Source organism: Podarcis gaigeae, assembly GCF_964106915.1.
Source record: "Podarcis gaigeae genome assembly, chromosome: 12".
In the NCBI taxonomy this organism is placed as follows: domain Eukaryota; kingdom Metazoa; phylum Chordata; class Lepidosauria; order Squamata; family Lacertidae; genus Podarcis; species Podarcis gaigeae.
In genome coordinates, this window is record NC_139688.1 from 46,140,247 (window position 1) to 46,162,703 (window position 22,457).

Here is a 22,457-nt window from a genome sequence, read left to right on the forward strand (position 1 = left end):
CGCTATAGATAAAAACCATACCTTCATCAATTGCTCATCAGTATTTGCTAGCAATGGCACTAGCAAGTGTAAAAATACAATGGAACTATTCCGCTTATAACACCAAAGCCTCTTAAAAATATAAATATATCAGCCGTAAGTTACCTTTGGTAAAGCATCCTGAAGGAACTGTCTTTGTCAAAAGATTGGTTGCCTGAGTGCATGGCAATCCTTTCGGGTATCCAGCCCGTCAACGCATGGAGATCAATATTCTGAAATAAAAGCAGATTTCCTCGGTAACAAAAACAACAGTATAACCCAGGACTGTGAAAAAGCCATCCATGTGGGGGGGAAATTGCTATTTTTGAAAAGCAATTAAAAGTATGGTTCCAGTTCTGAAACTTCCAGTTTTCATTTCCTTTTGGTGCTGGACTACGCGAAACTTTTCAGGAGGTAACAGAAGGCTAATTCACAGAAAAGCGGCTTGCAAAGTGATCTGTTGAAAACGCCATGGATTTTGCAGCAGCCATCAGAAATTTTCAGATTCAGAGGAGACAGAATTGCACCCGGTAACATAGCTTCTTTCCTCCTTACCTTTGGCCACAATATAATGGTTTCTTTCCTCCAGCCTCACACAGATGAAGCTGAAAATATGTTACCAATAAGGGCCAAAGCCTCAGAAACTGGGGACCAAGTTGTGGTACCCAAATTCATCCCCCCCCCCTTAGAATTTAATCCATAAAGCCCCATACTAGACTTCAGTCGTGCTAACTTGCATTTGCCAAGAACATTCCCCAAATACGGCCAACTCAAACATAACTTACTCCTACAGAGATTATTTGCAGTGCTGGAAAAAAGCGCACATGTTACAATGAACAAAAAGCAGAGATCGTATTTTGTTTATGATGGCATCCGTCTATTTTACATTCTCTACTCGGGATTAATGGAAGAGCTCTTCATAATGGGAAGATCTGCCTGAACAGACATTTACTCCTTGCCAAGAACAGATCGCCACTCACAGAATTTGATCCTGGAAAATCATAACCTCCCATAACCTTCATGTAAGCCTTCTCTATCAAGGAAACCCAGAGTTCGCTTTTGTTGTTGGAGTAAGAGCAGAGAAGTTCTCCGCTGTGATCTACCGGTAGGAAGTCATCGATTATCACCTGGGCAAAACAGGACAGAGAGAGAGATCAAACCAAAAGCACAAATAAGACAGTTGCGGCAGCTTCACGTGGAATTAAGTCACGCAGAAGAATGAGGCTCAGAGAACAAAGAATATACATTGGCTCTAGCCAAACGTTCTGACAATGTGTTGATTAAAATATGAGATGTGGGGTACATGGGGGCACTGTTAGCTATTTGTGATAAAAAAGACACCTTACACAAGACTTGAAGATAAATCTTTGCTTGTCAGGTTGGCAACAGTTGAACAAGTATCAGTAATATAGTCATACCTTGGAACTTGGATGTTTTGGCCCCTGAATGATCGAAACCCGGAAGTGACTGTTCTGATTTTTGAACTTTCTTTTGGAAGCCGAATGTCCGACGAGGCTTCTGATTGACTGCAGGAGCTTCCTGCAGCCAATCAGAAGCCACGCTTTGTTTCCAAACATTTTGAAGAAAAAGAGTTTGGATTTGACATCCTGCTTTAACGCTACCCGAAGGAGTCTCAAAGAAGCTAACATTCTCTTTTCCCTTCCTCCCCCACAACAAAGACTCGGTGAGGTGAGTGGGGCTGAGAGACTTCAAAGAAGTGTGACTGGCCCAAGGTCACCCAGCAGCTGCATGTGGAGGAGCAGGGAAGCAAACCTGGTTCACCAGATTACGAGACTACTGCTCTTAACCACTACACTACACTGGCTCTTGGAAGTTGAACGGACTTCCAGAACGGATTCTGTTCAACTTCCAAGATACGACTGTATACTGTATATTAATGAAGACAATGTGTTTCTCTCCCTTGAGCCCAAGAGAGGCTTTAGTCCTTTTTGTTTCCAAAACTCCTTCATGGCAGTGCCTAAGGTATTAATCCACAGATTGCTTGCCCTCACAAACGCCTCCGGACAGTGTCTGCCTGAAATCAGCACACACTCACATTCTCGGTCAAAGAAACAACTAACAGAATAACCAGCCAACTCCCACCTGCCACCTCCTTTCCCCAATACCATTTATTCTTTTTGAAATACATTTAAAATGCAAATGCAATACAAATGCTAACAGACACCTGCCAATATTGTTGTCCCCCTGCAAAAGCTGTGAATTGTGTCTGTTTGGGGGGGTAAGGTCTTATTTTTGTGGTATAGTCATCCTTGTGGAGACCCCCATGTGTTCAGTCAACAACTTAATAGGGTATAATTACATAAAATTCTAACCATCGACCTAACAAGCAAACAATCATGACCTTACCTTCCGAGGGACCCCATTGATATGCAGCTTAACCATGTATTTTCCACACGGATTATATTCCGGCTCTCCTTTTTTATTCTGCGGATAAATAATGCTGTTTTGAAAAGGGGGGGGAGGAAAGAGACCAGGGGAAATATTAGAATATATTCTGTGTGCATGTTGTGGACTATGCCAAGTCTATTTCAATCCCGTGTTGTCAATTCAAAGATTAGGAAAGAGTGGTATTGTATGCTATTTGGTGTTAAACACACACCTGAGAGGGAAAGGTTCTCAGCTATACAGTGGTGCCTCAGGTTAAGTACTTAATTCATTCTGGAGGTCCGTACTTAACCTGAAACTGTTCTTAACCTGAAGCACCACTTTAGCTAATGGGGCCTCCCGCTGCTGCCGCGCCTCCGGAGCACGATTTCTGTTCTCATCCTGAAGCAAAGTTCTTAACCTGAAGCACTATTTCTGGGTTAGCGGAGTCTGTAACCTGAAGCATATGTAACCTGAAGCGTATGTAACCTGAGGTACCACTGTATAGAGAACTGAAAGTCCCAAACAGTGAAGGACACCAGCAACCACAACGGAGTTAGGCATACAAAATTGCAGCAAACACAAATTATTAGGGTAGACATGTCAGGGATTGAACCTGGAACTTTTTGCATGTAAGATGCTCTACAGCTGAGCTATAGGTAAAAAGTAAAGGACCCCTGGACGGTTAATTCCAGTCAAAGGCGACCATGGGGTTGCGGCGCTCATCTCGCTTTCAGACCAAGGGAGCCGGCGTTTGTCTGCAGACAGCTTTCCGGGTCATGTGGCCAGCAGGACTAAACCGTTTCTGGAGCAACGGGACACTGTGACGGAAACCTGAGCGTACAGAAATGCCATTTACCTTCCTGCTGCAGTGGTACCTATTTATCTACATGTGCTGGCGTGCTTTCGAACTGCTAGGTTGGCAGGAGCTGGGACAGAGCAACGGGAGCTCACTCGGTTGTAGGGATAAATAAATAAATAAAATTAAATAAATAGTACAGAGTATATAACTATTATAACCTCACCACTTATGCCATGCAGTGGTGCAACTTATTTAGATCATGTCATGAACAGCCCAGTCATTCCTATCATACTGACACAACTGAGCTTCCTGCTGCCCAGTGAATCATGCAGCCAGCACCTTCCTTGCCATGGCAAAACTTTGGGTGGAATGAATGGAGAACTGGTGAATGATATAGTCATGCACTGATTTCCCTAGATATTGGGAGGGATAGACACAAAGCACTGGGCTCCTGTTACTAGCGGCAACCTTGCATTTGTTGTCATCCTGCCTGGTAGCAGACTAAACTACATCACAATAGTATTGTGACATCAGCAGTGCCATCCCAGCCAGACTTTGGAGCAGATGGTCAGGACCCCACCCCACAGGCAGGAGCGTCCCCCTTGAGGTGGTGAGAAGGCTACAAACAACACTGACGTAAGCCAAATCGCACAGAAACGCTGTTTACCTTCTCGCCACAGTGGTACCTATTTATCTACTTGCACTGGCATGCTTTCAAACTGCTAGGTTGGCAGGAGCTGGGACAGAGCGACGGGAGCTCACTCTGTCGCGGGGATTCGAACCGCCGACCTTCTGACCGGCAAGCCCAAGAGGCTCAGTGGTTTAGACCACAGCGCCACCCGCGTCCCACAGCTGAGCTATGGTCCCTCCCCGAATGCATTCCCCATGCCTCTCACAACTGAGGATTTATGATTTCAGAGTTCCTATAAATACATGGACTGAAAGTGGGACATATCGGAACACAACAGGTGTGGAAGATGCAGCAACCATCTTGAAACCAGCCATCTTGATTCAAACACACCATAAAGGCCCAGAAGAGGGAGGGAGGCTTTCTGTGAAGGGCAGGAAATGAGAAGGTAGACAGGAGCGCTTGGGAGACTGGGGACTCAGCTACACTGGCAAAGAAAAAGCGCTTTATACGCATTGTTTGTGCTTTATAACTCTGAGACACCAGATGGCACTGTGGAGTTCCATTTTTGCCAACCTGATTTCTCATAGAAAGTTTACAACGCGTTTAACCAAAACGCTTCTTTTATGTGTCTAGATCTAGCCTGGGTATCATAGGCCAAAAAGGTGGTGTTGAGCTTCATCGACCAAGTTGAAATTACCGGTCAGGACTCTGGCTGCAGGTTTCCGGAGCACGTTAAAATGGCCACAATGACCGGAAGAATCAGAAATCAGGACGACCAAAATTTTTAATAAGGAACGGGGAAAATTTATAATTTACCTTAAAAATCATTGTAAACAGTTAAAATCGTTAGTAGGATTGCAGTAGCACTTGTAGTTTAGTGGTGAATTTTGGATATAATGGAGATGTAAAAGATATGGATTGTTATAAAAGATGCAGGAGGAAATGATTAAGAATAGGACCCACAAGGAGGGAGGAGAGATGTCCAGGAGATTCTTTGGAATCTTGTTTTTATGTTGTATGTTGGATATGTGATTGTAAAATTATAATTTGAAAAACTAAATAAATATATATATATTTAAAAATGGCCATAAAGCACACAGATAGTGAAGCTGCCAAGTTCTTTCCAGCAAATTTTTTAAATTAGAAAAAACTGGAAACAAAAACTTTGCAGATCATCTGCCAGAACAGAGCATACCTGGTAATCAGCTTCTTGTTGTATCGTCTTTCGTAAGCCGCACTGATAGCAAGAGAAGCTACGAAGGAACAATCTGACACGATTGTCTGTGGACAGAAAGAGTCAAGGGTCAAGGAGTGCCAGAACTACCCAAACTGTATAGAAATTTATTCATGTATGCGACTACAGTGGCAAGAATGTCATTTGCCCAAAAATGAAAAGAAGAAGTCCCAGCAAAAGAAGAATGGATACAAAAACTTATGGAATATGCAGAAATGGTAAAACTTACTGGAAAAATAAGAAATCAAGATAACAATTTTTTTTATAAAAGAATGGAAGTGGTTTATTGAATATTTACTTATAAATTGCAAACAGATAAAAACATTGGCAGGATCATTGTAAAAACCTGCAGTTTTATAAGAGTATATATTTAACGTAGATGAATAAATGAGCAAATTAAGTTAATTTGGATATGCAGAAAATATTAAAAATAAATTTAAGGAACCGTGGAAAGAGGGGGAAGGAAGTCAAGTTTTGAAATGTTAAAATGATTGTAAAATTCCTGAAATGTATAAAACTGAAAATCATAAATAAAATATATAAAAAATGAAGTGCCACTGACAAGCAGGCCGATGGAAAGAGGATTTTGGGGGGGGGGGTGACCCAACAATAAATTAGATCTCTCAACTGATCGAAAATGTGGGGGAAGAACTGAGTCACTTCAAGGCAAATAAATAAATATGCTTGAAACTGTAAACACCAGTTTCCTCAAAGGTCAGGTAACCACACAGGGATGTGGAGCCAGAGGCCCTCCATATTGCCAGGAACGATGGGAATTGGAAGCCCAGAAATATCTGCAAGGCCACATAGCCCCCATCTCTGATATACCAGTTCTAACCTCAAAGCACCCAAACCTCTGGATTCTTCGTCAGATCCAAAGGCATTGAAGAAAATATCCATTCACTTTGACAGATGAGAAACAGCCACTGATTCTGTTTCGCTCAAAAGCATTCCTCTAAACACAACATCTCCAACTGCAGCAGAGCAGGGCTCCCTCCCAATGTGACTGAACTCGAACTCCCACCCTGGCTGACCACTGGCTAAGCTCAGGACTAATGGGAGTTGGAGGTCAATACTACCCATGTTAGAGCCGGCGTACAGCTTCCAGGTCATGTGGCCAGAATGACTAAGCCGCTTCTGGCGAGCCAGAGCAGTGCACGGAAACGCCGTTTACCTTACCACCGGCGTGGTACCTATTTATCTACTTGCACTTTGACGTGCTTTCAAACTGCAAGGTTGGCAGGAGCAGTTACAGCCTGCAAATGAAATGGCCCTTCCGATTCCCGAATTAGGGCTCTGAAATGTAGTCAATACTTTCTGGTAGCGTGGGGGTTCTGAATGTTGCTCACAGGAAGGGAACAGTGTATGAAAGAACATCAAAAGCGAAAGCTCTCTTTTCAGACTGTGAAAGTGTTAGCTTCTGCAGTCTTGCTTTGTTTCTCTTATTTGAGGATAGCCAACTGTGTCAGATCAGAACATCCTCCTTACCTGTTTTATGCTGAAGCTCGACACTGTGTAGATCATGGTGGGGCTGTTTGTTATCTCATCAGGCCGCACCCAGCGGGAAAACATTGCCTTCTGCTTGGGAGACAACGGCAGCTTGCCACATCTATCCCTGCAATCAAAGCAATCACCACCCCAAACCAAAAGTCACTGCTAAGTATGAAATCCATGAGCTGGTAAAATCATTTTATCACACATCATAATACCCAGAAGGTTTTCTGCTCAGCTGTGCAGATCCTCAGAGAGCCTAGGACTTGCCGATCAGAAGGTCAGCGGTTCGAATCCCCGCGACAAGGTAAGCTCCCGTTGCTCGGTCCCTGCTCCTGCCAACCTAGCAGTTCGAAAGCACGTCAATGTGCAAGTAGATAAATAGGTACCACTCCGGCGGGAAGGTAAACGGCGTTTCCGTGCGCTGCTCCGGTTCGCCAGAAGTGGCTTAATCATGCTGGCCACATGACCCGGAAGCTGTCTGCGGACAAATGCCGGCTCCTCGGCCTATAGAGCAAGATGAGTGCCGCAACCCTAGAGTCGGTCACAACTGGACCTAATGGTCTGGGGTCCCTTTACCTTTACCGTATGCAGATCCTAAAGACCACCTTTGGGCTCTTAGCTCTCCAAACCTGGAATTTCAGCCTCCAGTTCATGATCAGCCTTGCTTGGGCTTCTACACTCAATTAAGGTGAAAGGTAAAGGACTCCTGGACTGTTGAGTCCAGTCAAAGGTGACTATGAGGTTGTGGCGTTCATCTTGCTTTCAGGCAGAGGGAGCCGGCGTTTGTCCACAGATAACTTTCCAGGTCATGGAAAGGACTAAACTGCTTCTAGCGCAACGGAACACTGTTTACCTTCCCGCCACAGTGGTACCTATTTATCTACTTGCACTAGCGTGCTTTCGAACTGCTAAGTTGGCAGGAGCTGGGACAGAGCAATGGGAGCTCGGTTGTGGGGATTCGAACTGCCGACCTTCTGATCGGCAAGCCCAAGAGGCTCAATGGTTTAGACCACAGCACCACCCGCTGAATTATACCCTGCTTGCCCCAATATCTACCACTGTGAAGACTACTTAGGCCTCATCACCAACAACCAAAGCAATCTCCTTGTAATATATGCAGATCCCGGCTATCAATCTGTATTTGAGTTTATTTCCTAGGCTTCTTACAAACAAGTCTACTCCGCTTGGGTTCCAGAAAGCTACAATATACAATAGCTCTTTCTTAGCAATAGTTGCATTACAATCTGCTTTTAATTTTTCATTCTTTGCTGCTTTTTTATATCTATTTTGTTTTGCTAGTATCACTCAACAGCTGCTGTCAGAATATTGTTATAACAGTCTTAGATTGCGGCTTTTATGGATTGTAATGTGTGATCATGCCATTTTATCTTTTTAATATGCTGCGAGCTGCCTTGGGAAAGTTAATTCTGTAAGGCGACCTATTAACTACTGAAATGAATGGAGCAAATATTCATCGGCAATTACAGTGGTGCCTCGCAAGAAGACAAAATTAATTCGTTCCGCGAGTTGCTTCGTCTTGCGATTTTTTCGTCTTGCGGAGCGCGGATTCCCCGGGTATTAACGGCTTTAAGAAAAAGGAAGCAAACTCGCAAGACGTTTTTATCTTGCGAAGCAAGCCCATAGGGAAATTCGTCTTGCGAAGCACCTCGAAAAACGGAAAACCCTTTCGTCTAGCGAGTTTTTCGTCTAGCGAGTTTTTCGTCTTGCGGGGCACCACTGTACTTTTTGAGATTGACTTCCAGACTCAAATGTGTATGTGTTTTCCCTGCCACATTTTCTTTAAATCTGAACACCTCTCAAGCCTCCTTAGAGTTAGGGCTGTAGGGCTCATGAGTTACTTCAAGCAGCGTAAGAGAGTAAGAAGAGATGCACTTCAGAGACCACAAAGGTGAGACAACTCCTATACACTTTGAAAAAAGGCTTTGGAAAAGTTGCCCACTTAACTCATTCATGATTCTACAATCCTAAGTCAGTGTGAAACAGATAAAACTCCGGGAGATACTAATAACAGGAGCGTGCAGATCTCTGGAGTCTTACAAGTTAAAAATAAAGCTTTCTTCCTTTTCATAAATACCATATTAGGTTATGGTCTGATTAATTACAACTTATTTTGGAAAATGTATACAATTTTTGTTTTTGTTGTGTTTCGTTTTCTACATGGGTAGTATTTCTTTCTTATTTTTTGTGTGTCTTATCTTACTCTGTGCACTTGCAATTATGTACTTTTTATCTTTGGCCAGGGTGCAGTCGGACCTACTTTCCTTTGTAGAAGAACAAGCATGAACGAGGCCTCCCAGCCTGTTTACAGGCCGGCGCTGTGGGTTAAAGCCTCAGCGCCTAGGACTTGCCGATCGAAAGGTCGGCGGTTCAAATCCCTGCGGCGGGGTGCGCTCCCGCTGCTCGGTCCCAGCGCCTGCCAACCTAGCAGTTCGAAAGCACCTCCGGGTGCAAGTAGATAAATAGGGACCGCTTACCAGCGGGAAGGTAAACGGCGTTTCCGTGTGCGGCTCTGGCTCGCCAGAGCAGCGATGTCATGCTGGCCACGTGACCCGGAAGTGTCTCCAGACAGCGCTGGCCCCTGGCCTCTTGAGTGAGATGGGCGCACAACCCCAGAGTCTGTCAAGACTGGCCCGTACGGGCAGGGGTACCTTTACCTTTACCTTTACCTATATGATCAGTGAAAACAGCTGGTCCTGGCAAGTATTAACCGCTCTCAGTCTTAACCTGATAACTGCCATTTGTGCAGATTATAATTTGTCTGAATTAATTTTAAGATGTGTTTTAATTAATTGATGCCTGTTTCTATGTATACTGTGTTATTCATATGATGTTAGCCTCTCTGAGCCCAGCTCCAGCCGGGGAGGGCGGGGTACAAATAAAATATTATTATTATTAATTAAATTATTATTATTTTCTTTCAATGAAGAATATGTGTATATATAAAATAAAGTTTTTTCCCAGCTTCCACTGCACTGATCAGTCAGGGTTCAAGAAGCCCATTAATTTATTGCATTTAGTCTATTGCAGATGTCCCTTTCTAAAAGCATGTAAAACCACAAGTACAAAGAGATGCCCACTATTTTACAGCCTCTCTAACATTTGCCAGTGCTTCAAATTTCCTTCATCTGAAGTCGAATGGCCTGTAAGCATTTTTCCTAACAGTAGCAGTGTTCAAAAATTTAACAGGGTTACTGCAGATGTCAAGACATCTAAAGTGCTTATAGTTGAATGAATTCACCCACAATGAGGAGGCCGCAACAGCTTACTTTTCACACCGCCCTTTCAAGGGAGCATCTGAACATTGCTCCCAAGAGAAAATTCTTAAGAATAACAAGGAATGAGAAAGCATTTCAGCGAGTCCATAGCTAGGCAACTTATATTCACTTACGAGAAAGGTACCGGAAAAGCAAAACGTTCTCTGAGGTCAACGCTCATGAAAGGGACGTACTCAATGCCATTGATCTTTGACGTCTTCCTATGAAAGCAAGATGCAAGATGTCAGGACCACAGTGCTATTCAAATCCATTTGTTTCCCACCCTGCCAGCCTCTAAATGAACAGCTGCTTAATACTGTCAGCAGTTTTAGTATGGGAATGGGAGCAAGATGCAGTGGATGGTCTCGTTTTAAAGAGCCAGCAGATTTCCCCCTTTAGTTTTGCATTAAAAACTTTACTCACACGGTCATGACCCCTGAACATTCTGGCCACCAAGGGTTCAGAGAAGAAATGGCTGGTTGAGTTAGATAAAGAGGTGGGGAGGTCAGTGTGGTGCAAACACAGCGTCTTAAAATAGAAACTGCTTCCCCAGACCACCAGGGGGCTCCATCTCTTTGAAGCTTGCTTGCCTGCCAGGCAGGAAGTTACTACTGTAGCCTTCCCCTGACTTCCTCCAAAGCTGTACAAAGTCCTATTTGTATTGGCTTGTTTTAAAAGGGCAGCAGTGGCAGCAACGGCAAACAAGCGTGGCAAACCTATATCTCCTCTAGCAGCAATGCTATTCCGCACCCAAATATGTGGATACATTTATCAGCTAAATATCGTGCTGTTAGCTTTAGTACATTTGCATCCCAAAGGGAAATGGGATTAGCATTACACATTGCTTGATCATTGACATAAACTCCATGATGAAGTCGGCTCGCCTTCTTGATATTTAAGAGCCGTGCAACATTTGTTGTTGTTGAATCTGTTAGGATATTGAAGTTCCGTTCCGCCTTAAGAGGAACAAATATGTGGAGTTGTTGTAAGTCACATATCTGTTTACTTCCAGCACAGTCTGCTGGGAACTTCCGTTGTATATTGCTTTTGCTATGCTGCTGTTTTGCTTGGACACGAAGGGAAGCAGACATTTTTTCCCTTTGTTCCTGAACTATGCTGAATAAAAAGGTAAAGGGACGCCTGACCATTAGGTCCAGTCGTGACCGACTCTGGGGTTGCGGCGCTCATCTCGCTTTATTGGCCGAGGGAGCTGGCGTACAGCTTCCGGGTCACGTGGCCAGCATGACTAAGCCGCTTCTGGCGAACCAGAGCAGCACACAGAAGCGCCGTTTACCTTCCCGCCGGAGCGGTACCTATTTATCTACTTGCACTTTGACATGCTTTTGAACTGCTAGGTTGGCAGGAGCAGGGACTGAGCAACAGGAGCTCACCCCGTTGTGGGGATTTGAACCGCCGACCTTCTGATTGGCAAGTCCTAGGCTCTGTGGTTTAACCCACAGCGCCACCCACGTCCCTGTAAATAATGCTTACACATGTTTCTGTCCGCCACTTCCATTGCAAAGAGTTCTTATCTCTGCTGGCTTGCATGCTTAAGCTTCTGAAGTCTTCTGCCAAATGCCCCCGTCTCCCTGGACGCATCCCAACAAAATCATCACATCGGTGTACAATTTGGTGCTTTCAACAATCCCATGCATGCTTGCTCAGAAGTAAGCCTCACTGTGTTCAGTGGGACGGGCTCCCCGGTTTAAGTGTGCAGCCGACTGCAGCCTAAATGAGGCAACCCATTTTCAATAAGCCTGGAAAACTGTTCCCTTTCCTTACCTGAGCACCTCAATCTCCTCGGCGGTGTATCGCTGACCTTGAGGTTCACTGGCCTGCACAGCTCTGACTGCCTGTGGCTTATCGTTCAAGGAAAAATCAGGCCCTAATGGAAAGTAAGTCCTGGCTTGCTGATTTGGTTTCGGTGGGACCGGCTTGTCTTTCTGAGACGGCTTTGAATCCTTCAGCGCTTCAGCTCTAAAATAGAGAGTTTCCAGTTTACACGCATGAAGAGTTTTTATTTCATTGGTGGCAGTACATTGCAATTCCTCCTATAAATGCCATCAATCATATACTACTCATTTTGCTATGTAAAAATGCAAAAAATATTAATTGCTTTTGTGAGAACGAATGATTAAAAAACAAACAAGGCAAGAGTGGCTGCATATTTCTTACGCACCGTATTTTTTGCTCTATGACTCACCTTTTTCCTCCTAAAAAGTAAGGGGAAATGTGTGTGCGTCTTATGGAGCGAATGCAGGCTGCGCAGCTATCCCAGAAGCCAGAACAGCAAGAGCGATTGCTGCTTTCACTGCGCAGCGATCCCTCTTGCTGTTCTGGCTTCTGAGATTCAGAATTTTTTCCCCTTGTTTTCCTCCTCCAAAAACTAGGTGCGTCTTATGGTCTGGTGCGTCTTATAGAGCAAAAAAAAACGGTATTTGCATTCTTAGGCTTCTCGTATACTCTACATGTTAAACATCCATAAAACCTTCGTTTCATACAGCCCAAGGATTCCTATACAGCAAGAACAGCATATGCCATCTAACATAGAAACCACTCAAGACAGTTCTTTCAACTAAAAAGAAAACCTGAAAGTTTTGTGCATACTAACAGGAATCATGCAACAATTTATTTAGAAGGTTCTTGTTGCGTTGTCTTGCTAGAGATTCGTGCACAGCCAGAAATTTAGCTGAAAAATGCTATTCCATTATTCTAAATACAGTACACAGATAATCAGAATATGCTTCAGGATTTCCTTCATTTAAACAGTCATCCTTGATGGTCCAAGCTCTTATACCCACCCTACTGCAATGCAAATAACTCCAGACTCACAATTATCTATGCAAGGCATCACTGGCCTAAACTAAGAGGGAAGAACTGGTTTTTGTAAAACAAAAATCACCGAATAGTTGCCTGGAAGCAGCTCCCATTCACCGTAGATGACCAAAGAGAATGCCTGTATCTACATGGCTCATTCTCTAAATACACAACTGATCATTGTGTTTTGCAAGAGAGGGCATCTCGTAGACACCAGCCTATCAGGAAGTCTGTACTGCACAATGTTGGAATTTGGCCTTTGGAACTCCCTCCCACTGAATATCAGATAGGTGCCTCCTCATCCTTAGCTTTCTTGCTAAGAATATTCAGCTTTCGACAAGCCTTCTAAAACCTTTAGCACACTTGGGATAAAGTTTTACAAGGCTTTTAACGCTGCAACCCACCCTGGGATGTTACATGCGTAACTCAGAAAACATATGAACAAACATATTTTATGTATGCGCTGCTGTTTTTTAGAAACTGTTTTTATACTCATAACTACTTTTAAAACCTGTTTTAATATATGCAGCTATTTTATGCACATTGCTATATTGTAAATCCCTTTGGGAGGCCTTCTGGGCAGCGATTCGTAAATGAAAGAAACAAATGGTTGCTGATATCAGAAGTGCTGATATATGGAATTTCAAAATATAGTGTGTTGTATCCAATGCTAGCCATCCTCAGAGCAGGCCCACTTAAATTAATGGACACGAGTAATGTTGGTTCATTCATTTCAACAAGTCTGTTCCGAGTACAACTTTGCTGGATGCAACCCTCTGGATTAGAATGCAATTAACACATTTATATAAGCCCAGTATATTAAAACAAAATCCAAATAGAAACACACTCATAAAAATATAGCGTGCGTGTGCGCGCTCTCTCTCTCTCTATATATAAAGCTCATATGGAATTTAAGGTCTTTATACAGCACTCATGTTGGACACAGGTCACCCCTTTTCTATCTGATGTCGGCCACTATTTTGCTTCCATTTGTATTGTTTTAAATACCGTATTTTTCGCTCTATAAGACGCACCAGACCACGAGACGCACCTAGTTTTTGGAGGAGGAAAACAAGAAGAAGAAAAATTTCTGAATCTCAGAAGCCAGAACAGGAAGAGGGATTGCTGTGCGGCGAAAGCAGCAATCCCTCTTGCTGTTCTGGCTTCTGTCATAGCTGTGCAGCCTGCATTCGCTCCATAAGACGCACACACATTTTCCCTTTTTAGGAGGGGAAAAAGTGAGTCTTATAGAGCAAAAAATACGGTATGTTTTTATTGCTTTGTGGCTTGTTGGTTGCTGCCCTAGGCTCCCTTTGGGTGGAAGGGTAGGAAATAAATCTAATAAACAAACATTTTATTTGGAAACATTAAAAAAACCACTACTTACTGTCAATATTCAAACAAAAATACAAACAGCACAGCAAATGGCATTTCAGAAGGTAGCTGCGTGGATTTTGCTTTAGACTCTTACAGATTTGCACTAAGTTCTTTATTAAAATTAACAAGTAATGCAAACATGAATTTGAATATGCAGAAGATATTAAAAAATGAATTTAAGGAACCGCAGAAAGAGGGGGAAGGAAGTCAAACTTTGAAATGTTAAAATGACTGTAAAATTAATGAAATGTAGAAATAAAAACTTTTTTTTTTGAAAAGGAATGCAAAACACAGCACCTGCAGGCAATGAACATTTCAAGGAGTGAAATGCCGACAGTGTTTATAAAGTTGCAAGCTTTTTCTCCAGAGAGGTTTCCCATACCTTTAAAAGCTACCTGATAGGCAGAAAAACTGTTGGGTTTTTTTTAATGCAACGGAGACCTGCAGGTATAGGTCCGTATATAAATTCAATAAATAACAACAAATACTACTACTAAGGAAACAGGGTTTTTATGCAATGTGCTCATACAATGTGCTTCAAGAAACTCACCTGTCCAGTGCCTGTCGAGCCAGCTGCTTCAGTTTTGCCTGGAGAGCTGTTTCTGAAGTTTCATTGGCCTTTAATATGAAAAAGGGGGGGGGGTGTTAAGAAGCCTAACCAGCAATCTACATACAGAAAAACGAAGAGGCCAGGGGGTAGCAAATGTCAATTCCTTCCATTTATACTACCCAGACTAACGACACAAATCCTTCTAACAGACAAAAAACCTCTCCGCAACACTATTTTGTGTAGCTGGCCACACTCAAAACACTCAATAAAATGAAGGCAACTTGGATGCAGCCAAACAGCTGAAGTTAGAGAAGCAACAGCATTAAAGAATAAGACCTGTTGGGTAGATGAGCTCAGTCTACCTATTAGACAGACTCAAGCTAAGCCACTGCCGCAATATATTGATATATTGTCAAAAACCGGTTTGAAGTCCATATCGATATATCGGCTTCATAATTTTTGGCCTGGCTATACATCGCAAATCATGGGATGGGTGTGGATGGGTGGGTGTTTTGCAAAAATCACAATGTGGGGGAAACCATGAAGTCAGCCAATGCTTCTCTCGATTCCTGCAGCCCCTTTTAACTCTCGCCAGCTCAGCTCTCCCCTTCCTCATGCGGGGGGGGGGGGGGTAGCAAATTGCAAGAGCAGGCAGCGGCAAAAATCACAATTGCGTGTCGATCTTTTGCAGGGACGGAAGAGTTCCTTGCCATGACATAATCCCATCAAGTTAAGTTGGTAGCTTAACATACCGTTTTCAGGCAGAGTTCCACGGCTTCCGTGTACAGCTCTATTGCTTCCTCGCTGTTGCCTTTCTCGTCTTCGTCAAAAGCCTGCGTAACCAGGAAACGGGCCCGCTCCAAGTCCAGCTGCTGCTTCGACTTCAAGGGGTCGACTCTTTGCACTGGAGGAGGACGAAGAACCATTTTCCTTATTTCACCTGACTCATGATTATAGTTACAGTGGTACCTCGAGTTACAAACACTTCGGGTTACAGACTCCGCTAACCTGGAAGTAGTACAGTGGTACCTCGGGTTAAGTACTTAATTCATTCCGGAGGTCTGTATTTAACCTGAAACTGTTCTTAACCTGAAGCACCACTTTAGCTAATGGGGCCTCCCGCTGCCGCCGGAGCACGATTTCTGTTCTTATCCTGAAGCAAAGTTCTTAACCTGAAGCACTATTTCTGGGTTAGCCGAGTCTGTAACCTGAAGCGTATGTAATCTGAAGCGTATGTAACCCAAGGTACCACTGTAATACCTCAGGTTAAGAACTTTACCTCAGGATGAGAACAGAAATCGTGTGGCAGCAGCGGGAAGCCTCATTAGCTAAAGTGGTACCTCAGGTTAAGAACGCTTTCAGCTTAAGAATGGACCTTCGGAACGAATTATGTTCTTAACCAGGGGTACCACTGTATTAAGGTGCAGATGAGGTTATGTGCTGTGCTGCTTCCATCAGAACACAGGAAGTTGTCTTCTTCAACGGGTCCATCTAGCATGGTACTCTCTATGGCTCTCCCGGACTTCTGAGAGGGGGACGTTCCCAGTCCTACACTGAGATGCTGGAAATGAACTTGGGACTTCATGCGAAAAAGATGCTCCACCACTGAGCTGCATCCTTCTCCCCGCTCTGAAAATAATGGTGTTCATGGACAACACTAGCCTTACAGAGGGAATGAATGGCTGTACTTTTAGGTACACGATGGTTGCTGGCATCCATCTCAATAATATAATAATAGTAATAAATTTTATTTATATCCCGCCCTCCCCAGCCGAAGCTGGGCTCAGGGCGACTAACAACAATCAAAACATTTCATTATAAAAATTAATTAAAATCAAATTTATGGCAACCAATAAGCAAAATTCTGTGCAGATTGCCAGAGGAGGGGGGTCAGGCTGCGCCCTGACCAAAGGCCTGGTGGAACAGCTCTGTTTTGCAGGCCCTGCGGAAAGATGTCAAGTCCCGCAGGGCCCTGGTCTCTTGTGACAGAGCGTTCCACCAGATTGGAGCCGCGGCCGAAAAGGCCCTGGCTCTAGTTGAGGCCAGCCTAACCTCTCTGTGGCCTGGGATCTTCAAGATGTTTTTATTTGCAGACCGTAAGTCAAGAGACAATGGAGTGCGCCTGGGGGGGGGGGCAGTCAAACCACTGTCTTAGCAGCCCTGAAGAGACCTCCCTGAGGCACAAGCCTGGTCAGTGTGTATGGAGGTCATGGGTTGTCCAAATGACAAGATTGTTGGCATACAACCAAGGAAGCGGGGGGCAATTGGCAGGCCCCCAGCTGGCTCTGGCCCACCGGCCGGTGTGCCGGACGATCTCCAGTCCTTGTTGCAGCATCTGCGACCCACAGCTTCAGAAGCTGGGGCATGCAACTCAGCAGAGATAACGCGCAAACAGAAGTGGCAGGAGAGGTTGTGTAAGCATATTTACAATCAGTTTATTCAGCATAAATGTAAAGGGACGCCTGACCATTAGGTCCAGTCGTGGCCGACTCTGGGGTTGCAGCGCTCATCTCGCTTTACTGGCTGAGGGAGCCGGCGTACAGCTTCCGGGTCATGTGGCCAGCATGACTAAGCCACTTCTGGCGAACCAGAGCAGCGCACAGAAACGCCGCTTACCTTCCCGCCGGAGCGGTACCTATTTATCTACTTGCACTTTGATGTGCTTTCTAACTGCTAGGTTGGCAGGAGCAGGGACCGAGCAACGGGAGCTCACCCTGTCGCGGGGATTCGAACCGCCAACCTTCTTATCGGCAAGTCCTAGGCTCTGTGGTTTAACCCACAGCGCCACCCACATCCCTTATTCAGCATACATCAGGACAAAAGGAAAACACATCTGATCCCCTTTGTGTCTAAAGCAAGACAGCAAAAAGTGAAAGCTATACCCAAACGGAAGTTCCCAGCAAGCTGTGCTGGAGTGTAAACAGACACGTGACACTTAAGGTGGAACGGAATATTCTAACAAAGATATCCCTCTTGGTAGGCCTGGGTGATATATCAATATTCGCCCAGGACCGGTATAAGGAGCAGACTGTGATGTCAGTTTCATTCAGCGGTATCTCCCTGGTGAAACCGCCACCGCTCCCAAGTCGCTCTGCTAGCAGCGTCCGCTGGAGGGAGTCAACAGCTTGTTCCTCCCCCTGCATCTTTAAACTGCTCGACTGAGGAGTCTGCAGCTGTCCTTGCCTTGGTCGAGCAGTTAAAGGAGTCCCCAACCAGTGCTGGCTCCTGCAAGCAGGCAGCGGGGTGGGGGCTCTGTGAAACTGTTCAGCTGAGGGGATCGCAGCTGCCGCTCCCCACAGAGAGCAGCTAAAGGAGCCCCGATGCTCTGTCCACTCGCCCATGAGTGGCAAGATCACAGGGGCTATCTCTGCTGGGTAGGGGGAACCTATTATCCTCCAAACAACCCTATAAGGTAGGCTAAGAGTTGGTGACTGGTCCATGATCACCCAGCGAGCTTCACGGCCAAGTGGTAACTTCAACCCAGGTCTCCCAGGTCTGCGTCCAACACAGGATCTGGTATGTTACAGATAGGTAGCCGTGTTGGTCTGCCATAGTCAAAACAAAAAAAATTCCTTCCAGTAGCAGCTTAAAGACCAACTAAGTCAGTTCTTGGTATGAGCTTTCGTGTGCATGCACACGAAAGCTCATACCAAGAACTGACTTAGTTGGTCTTTAAGGTGCTACTGGAAGGATCTGGTATGGGTTCAGATTGGGAGAACATGTGATGAGATTCCTGCATTGCTGGGGGTTAGACTAGATGGCTGTTGGTGTTCCTTCCAACCCTACAATTTCTCAGTTACCTCCAAGTTACTACACCACACTGGGTATAACATCTTTTCTAGAAAATGCCTTGTTGATTTCCTAATGAAGAGAGAAAGTTTTCAGGTTTTGTCTTTACTAACCTGCTGAGTACAGGGCTTGAACTCTTTCCAAATATTCACTTATTTTCTCTGGAATATTTTCCAAGACGGATCCTGCCATTGCAGCATAAATCAAAGACTGCGCAGCTTCCTGAGAAGAGAAAATACAACACAAGTGTTTAAAAATTAAGGCAACCAGAAAACTTATCTCCCTCAAATATATTATTATTAGATTTCTTCACCATAAGACCCCAGAGCAACATTAAAGGACAATGTTAAAGTCAATTAAAACAAATTACAATGAAGAGAACAGGTTGGATCCTTAAAATATTTCTTTCAGGTTTCAAAAGCCAGGGAAAGCATAACCTCATTTGCACAAATGCCTTCTCAGTACCTATTTATCTACTTGCACTGGCGTGCTTTCAAACTGCTAGGTTGGCAGGAGCTGGGACAGAGCAACGGGAGCTCACTCTGTTGCGGGGATTTGAATCGCTGACTTTTGATTGGCAAGCCCAGGAGGCTCAGTGGTTTAGAGCACAGCACCACCCGCATCCCAAGCGGACCTCCCCAACTGGTAGACCTATACAGAAAGCATTCTTTCAGGTACTTTTATGAGCACAGGATCCTACCAAATTTCCCCCAGCATGCTTGGTTAACTTCACAAGAGCTATGCAATCACTCCATACTTAAAGGTTTTAGAACATGTGCACGGAATTATATATTTTCTTTCCCACAAGATCCCCTCCCAAAAGTGGAAGTCTCTCTAAACAAACACCATTTCTACATATATTTAACACCAGGGCAAGAATCACAGTTCATGCAAGAGGCCCTTTCATCATCACAGGCTTGCACCCGAGTTACTCATGCTAACATTTTGACCCGCAACATCTAGCGTTCACAAATATCTTTTAACTATGCCCCAGTCAGTAGAGCATGAGACTCTTAATCTTAGGGTCATGGGTTAAATTGAGCCCCACAATGGGCAAACGATTCCTGCAAATGCAGGGGGGTCCATTCCAGCTCTACAATTCTAATATTGCAGGAGTGGAGCCCATACATTGCACTTGGAAGTCCCATATTCAATTCATAGCATCTCAGGAAGGAGGACTGGGAAATCCCTCTACCTGAGACCTTGGAGAGCGGCCAAAATTATAGACCTCCACTTTGTATGACTGAAATACTTTGGCTCCAGCCAAAACCAACCAGACCTTTCCTGCACAGCTAGAGTATCCAGACACTACAAACAATTTTTGTCTTTTTCATTGAACGGAAGCAATTAGCTTATGATCAATGTTAGTCACAGAAAAATCTAGGCGCGTGGAAAAAGGTGGAAGATCATTGGTTATGAAACAACTGTACACCGCGGTCAATGTAAAATCAAGTATGACTGGAATTAAGTTTGCAGAATTATAACCACACCATTGATATGGTCTTGACGGCAAGTCAAGCTGCATTTTCAAAATATTTGTGGCATTTGATACCTGCAACCTAAGTACAACCAAGTTTGACATGTGGGGCAAAGCTCGCCCCCTCATTAGAATATGCCCCCTTATTATTATTATTATTGCCCTGACCTGTATGTATTGCCGTACAGGTTGTGTGAAAGGTAATATATTTCAGCTCTGAATAGCAAAGCACAAACAAATTTTCAAATTCATTGGTAGGTGTGTGCGCGTGAAAAATTCCAGAGTGGCCTTCTGGTTGCAATGGAGCTGAGGGGGTGCAAAATTGAGAAGATTCCTGAAAATACCCATTCGGAGACGCCCAATTTTGGCCTTGCTCAGGGTGCCATCTTATCAAAGATTATCAGAGTCCAGAGGATACAACGCTTGTCACTCCAGCTAGCACATTCCTGTGGTGCCCCATAAACCTACAGAAATGGGGTAGAAAAAGTGGCAGCCTTTTGAGGTGCCACAGAGAAGCCTCCGTTGCCAGTGCTGGGATGCACACCTGGTTTTTGCACTCAAATTAGCTGAGCTTCAGACAAGCAAAGAGCTGGGAGACATTTAGGGCTGCCACCTTTGTCCTGGGAAAATACCGGACAGTGCAGGGGGGTCGGGAGACAATTTTCTCCCTCTCACCTTGTCCTGATGTGACTTCAAAATCAATTCATTACAATCTACTGCAGCCTAACAGGCTGGCCCCTGTAGAATTTGTCACACACATAATAATAATAATAATTTATTATTTGTAACCCCCCCCGCCCATCTGGCTGGGTTTCCCCAGCCACTCTGGGCGGCTTCCAACAAAGATGAAAAATACACTAAAATGCATGAAGAGGGGTGCCAACTTGAATACTGGGGGACTGGCAAGCCCCACCCCACATAATCGACCATATGACATAGTGTGCGCACATCATTTGAATGGCAATGCACATCAACTATTTGGGGGAACACCCCCTGAAATATTTTACTGGGAGTGGGGCGAATGGACCTCGGCCCCTAGAAGTTGGTTCCTATGCACATGGATTTGTAAATCTATTTGTTATTGGCTACCCAGAGCAGTGTTCAAAACTCCCATTGTTCTAGGCGTATTTTGCGACAGGGAATTTCCTTAGCGCAAGCAGTTTCTGAGCTCTGGGCGCAGCCCTGTGCCAAAGGTTTCAGATTAAAACTGCAGAGTGGAAGGAAAGGAGGACCTTTGTCTGCGTCCCCACTTCCAGCTACTCTTTGAAGACTGGAGAAGAGACGCCCTTAAGAATATTAGGGGGGTGGGCAAGGGAAGGACTGGACCATGTGAAAAACAAACACAGTATTTTAGCTGCAGTTCATTCATTTTCAGCTTTGTATTCTTGTTATAAAAAAACACGCCTAGGCATTCTGTTGTTGCGCCCACAACTTAGGTTTATGGTGCCATTAAAGCTCCTAGCTTTCATATCTCAGTTTTTAACACTGACCCAGAGCTTAACCTTTCACACACCCTTTCAAACACAGCCAGTTGGAGAGGATCCCTAACTTGGCACAGAGATAGAGAGAGAGGGAACCTGAAATTCAGAAGAAAACTTTCATCAATAAAGGATGAAGCATTTTATACTAAAATCTCTGTATTGTAGAGGACAGGTGGCAACATGGGCAGAGCCAGGCCTCTTGTTTGGGGAGGGGGGAGGCCTTTTGTTGGGGTGGGCAAGGCTTTTGTTGGGGTGGGCAAGGCTTTTGTTGGGGTGGGCAAGGCTTTTGTTGGGGGGCAGACCTTTTGTTAGGGGGGCAGGCCTCTTGTGGTGGGGCAAGACTTTTGTTTTTTGTTTTTTAATAAATATTTATTGAAATTTTAACAAAATACAACAAAAAAAGAAAAAACACAAAACAGAAAAATACACAAAACACAAAAATTTGATAAAAATAGAAAGAAGAAAGAAAAAATCCATTATTCTTTTTCTAACTTTGAAGCTCATATCCTTATTTCCTTGACCTCCTCACACCTCCCCTTTTTGTATTCCCATTTACATAATCAAATCAGCAAATCCTTACCCTCTTTCCATTTATCATCTTTAACTTTGAAGCTTAACATATCACAACTCCAATATTTTCATCCATAAATTCATGGGGCAAGACTTTTGTTAAGGGGGGGGGCAGGCCTTTTGTTAGGGGGGCAGCCCATTGTTAGGGGGCCAGGCATTTTGCTAGGGGTGCAAGCCTTTTGTTTGGGGGGGGCAGAACCTCATGTGGTTTGTATTTTTATTGATTTTTATCGCCCCCCTTGGCTACACCCATGGGTGGCACCCCCATTTTCTCCCCCCGCGACCCCGCTCCCCCTGGCACCTTGTAGTAAAAGGCCGCTTCGTGGTAGTGGCCCCGCTGGTCCCTCTGCACTGCCATCTGCGCAAACTTCACCGCCTCCTGCTCCAGCTCCGCCGCTTCCATGGCCGGGTCCCGGCAGCAGACGCCTCAGCGCGCTCCTTTCCTGATTCGCTGACGTCACGGCAGCCCCCCGACGTCTCCGCCTATGGCCTCCCGCTCAGGAAGGGACTTCCCGGCAGCCCCTGTGGCGGAGGCGTCGACGTCGCGATGCGCCTGC

The 22,457-nt window shown here is 44.7% G+C and overlaps 1 protein-coding gene across 1 annotated transcript in view; it reads right to left on the reverse strand.

The window, feature by feature from the left end:
* Nucleotides 1-22,457, reverse strand: part of CAPN7 (calpain 7) — a 41,883-nt gene extending 19,426 nt beyond the window's left edge. Inside the window, exons 1-11 of the mRNA XM_083705774.1 lie at nt 22,202-22,457; nt 18,486-18,594; nt 15,336-15,487; nt 14,584-14,651; nt 11,622-11,816; nt 9,974-10,060; nt 6,559-6,685; nt 5,032-5,117; nt 2,386-2,479; nt 999-1,145; nt 145-251 (exon numbers count right to left, since the gene is read on the reverse strand). Of these exons, the coding sequence (XP_083561900.1) occupies nt 145-251; nt 999-1,145; nt 2,386-2,479; nt 5,032-5,117; nt 6,559-6,685; nt 9,974-10,060; nt 11,622-11,816; nt 14,584-14,651; nt 15,336-15,487; nt 18,486-18,594; nt 22,202-22,303 (1,274 nt within the window). The 5' untranslated portion in view covers nt 22,304-22,457. The remainder of the gene's footprint in view (nt 1-144; nt 252-998; nt 1,146-2,385; nt 2,480-5,031; nt 5,118-6,558; nt 6,686-9,973; nt 10,061-11,621; nt 11,817-14,583; nt 14,652-15,335; nt 15,488-18,485; nt 18,595-22,201) is intronic.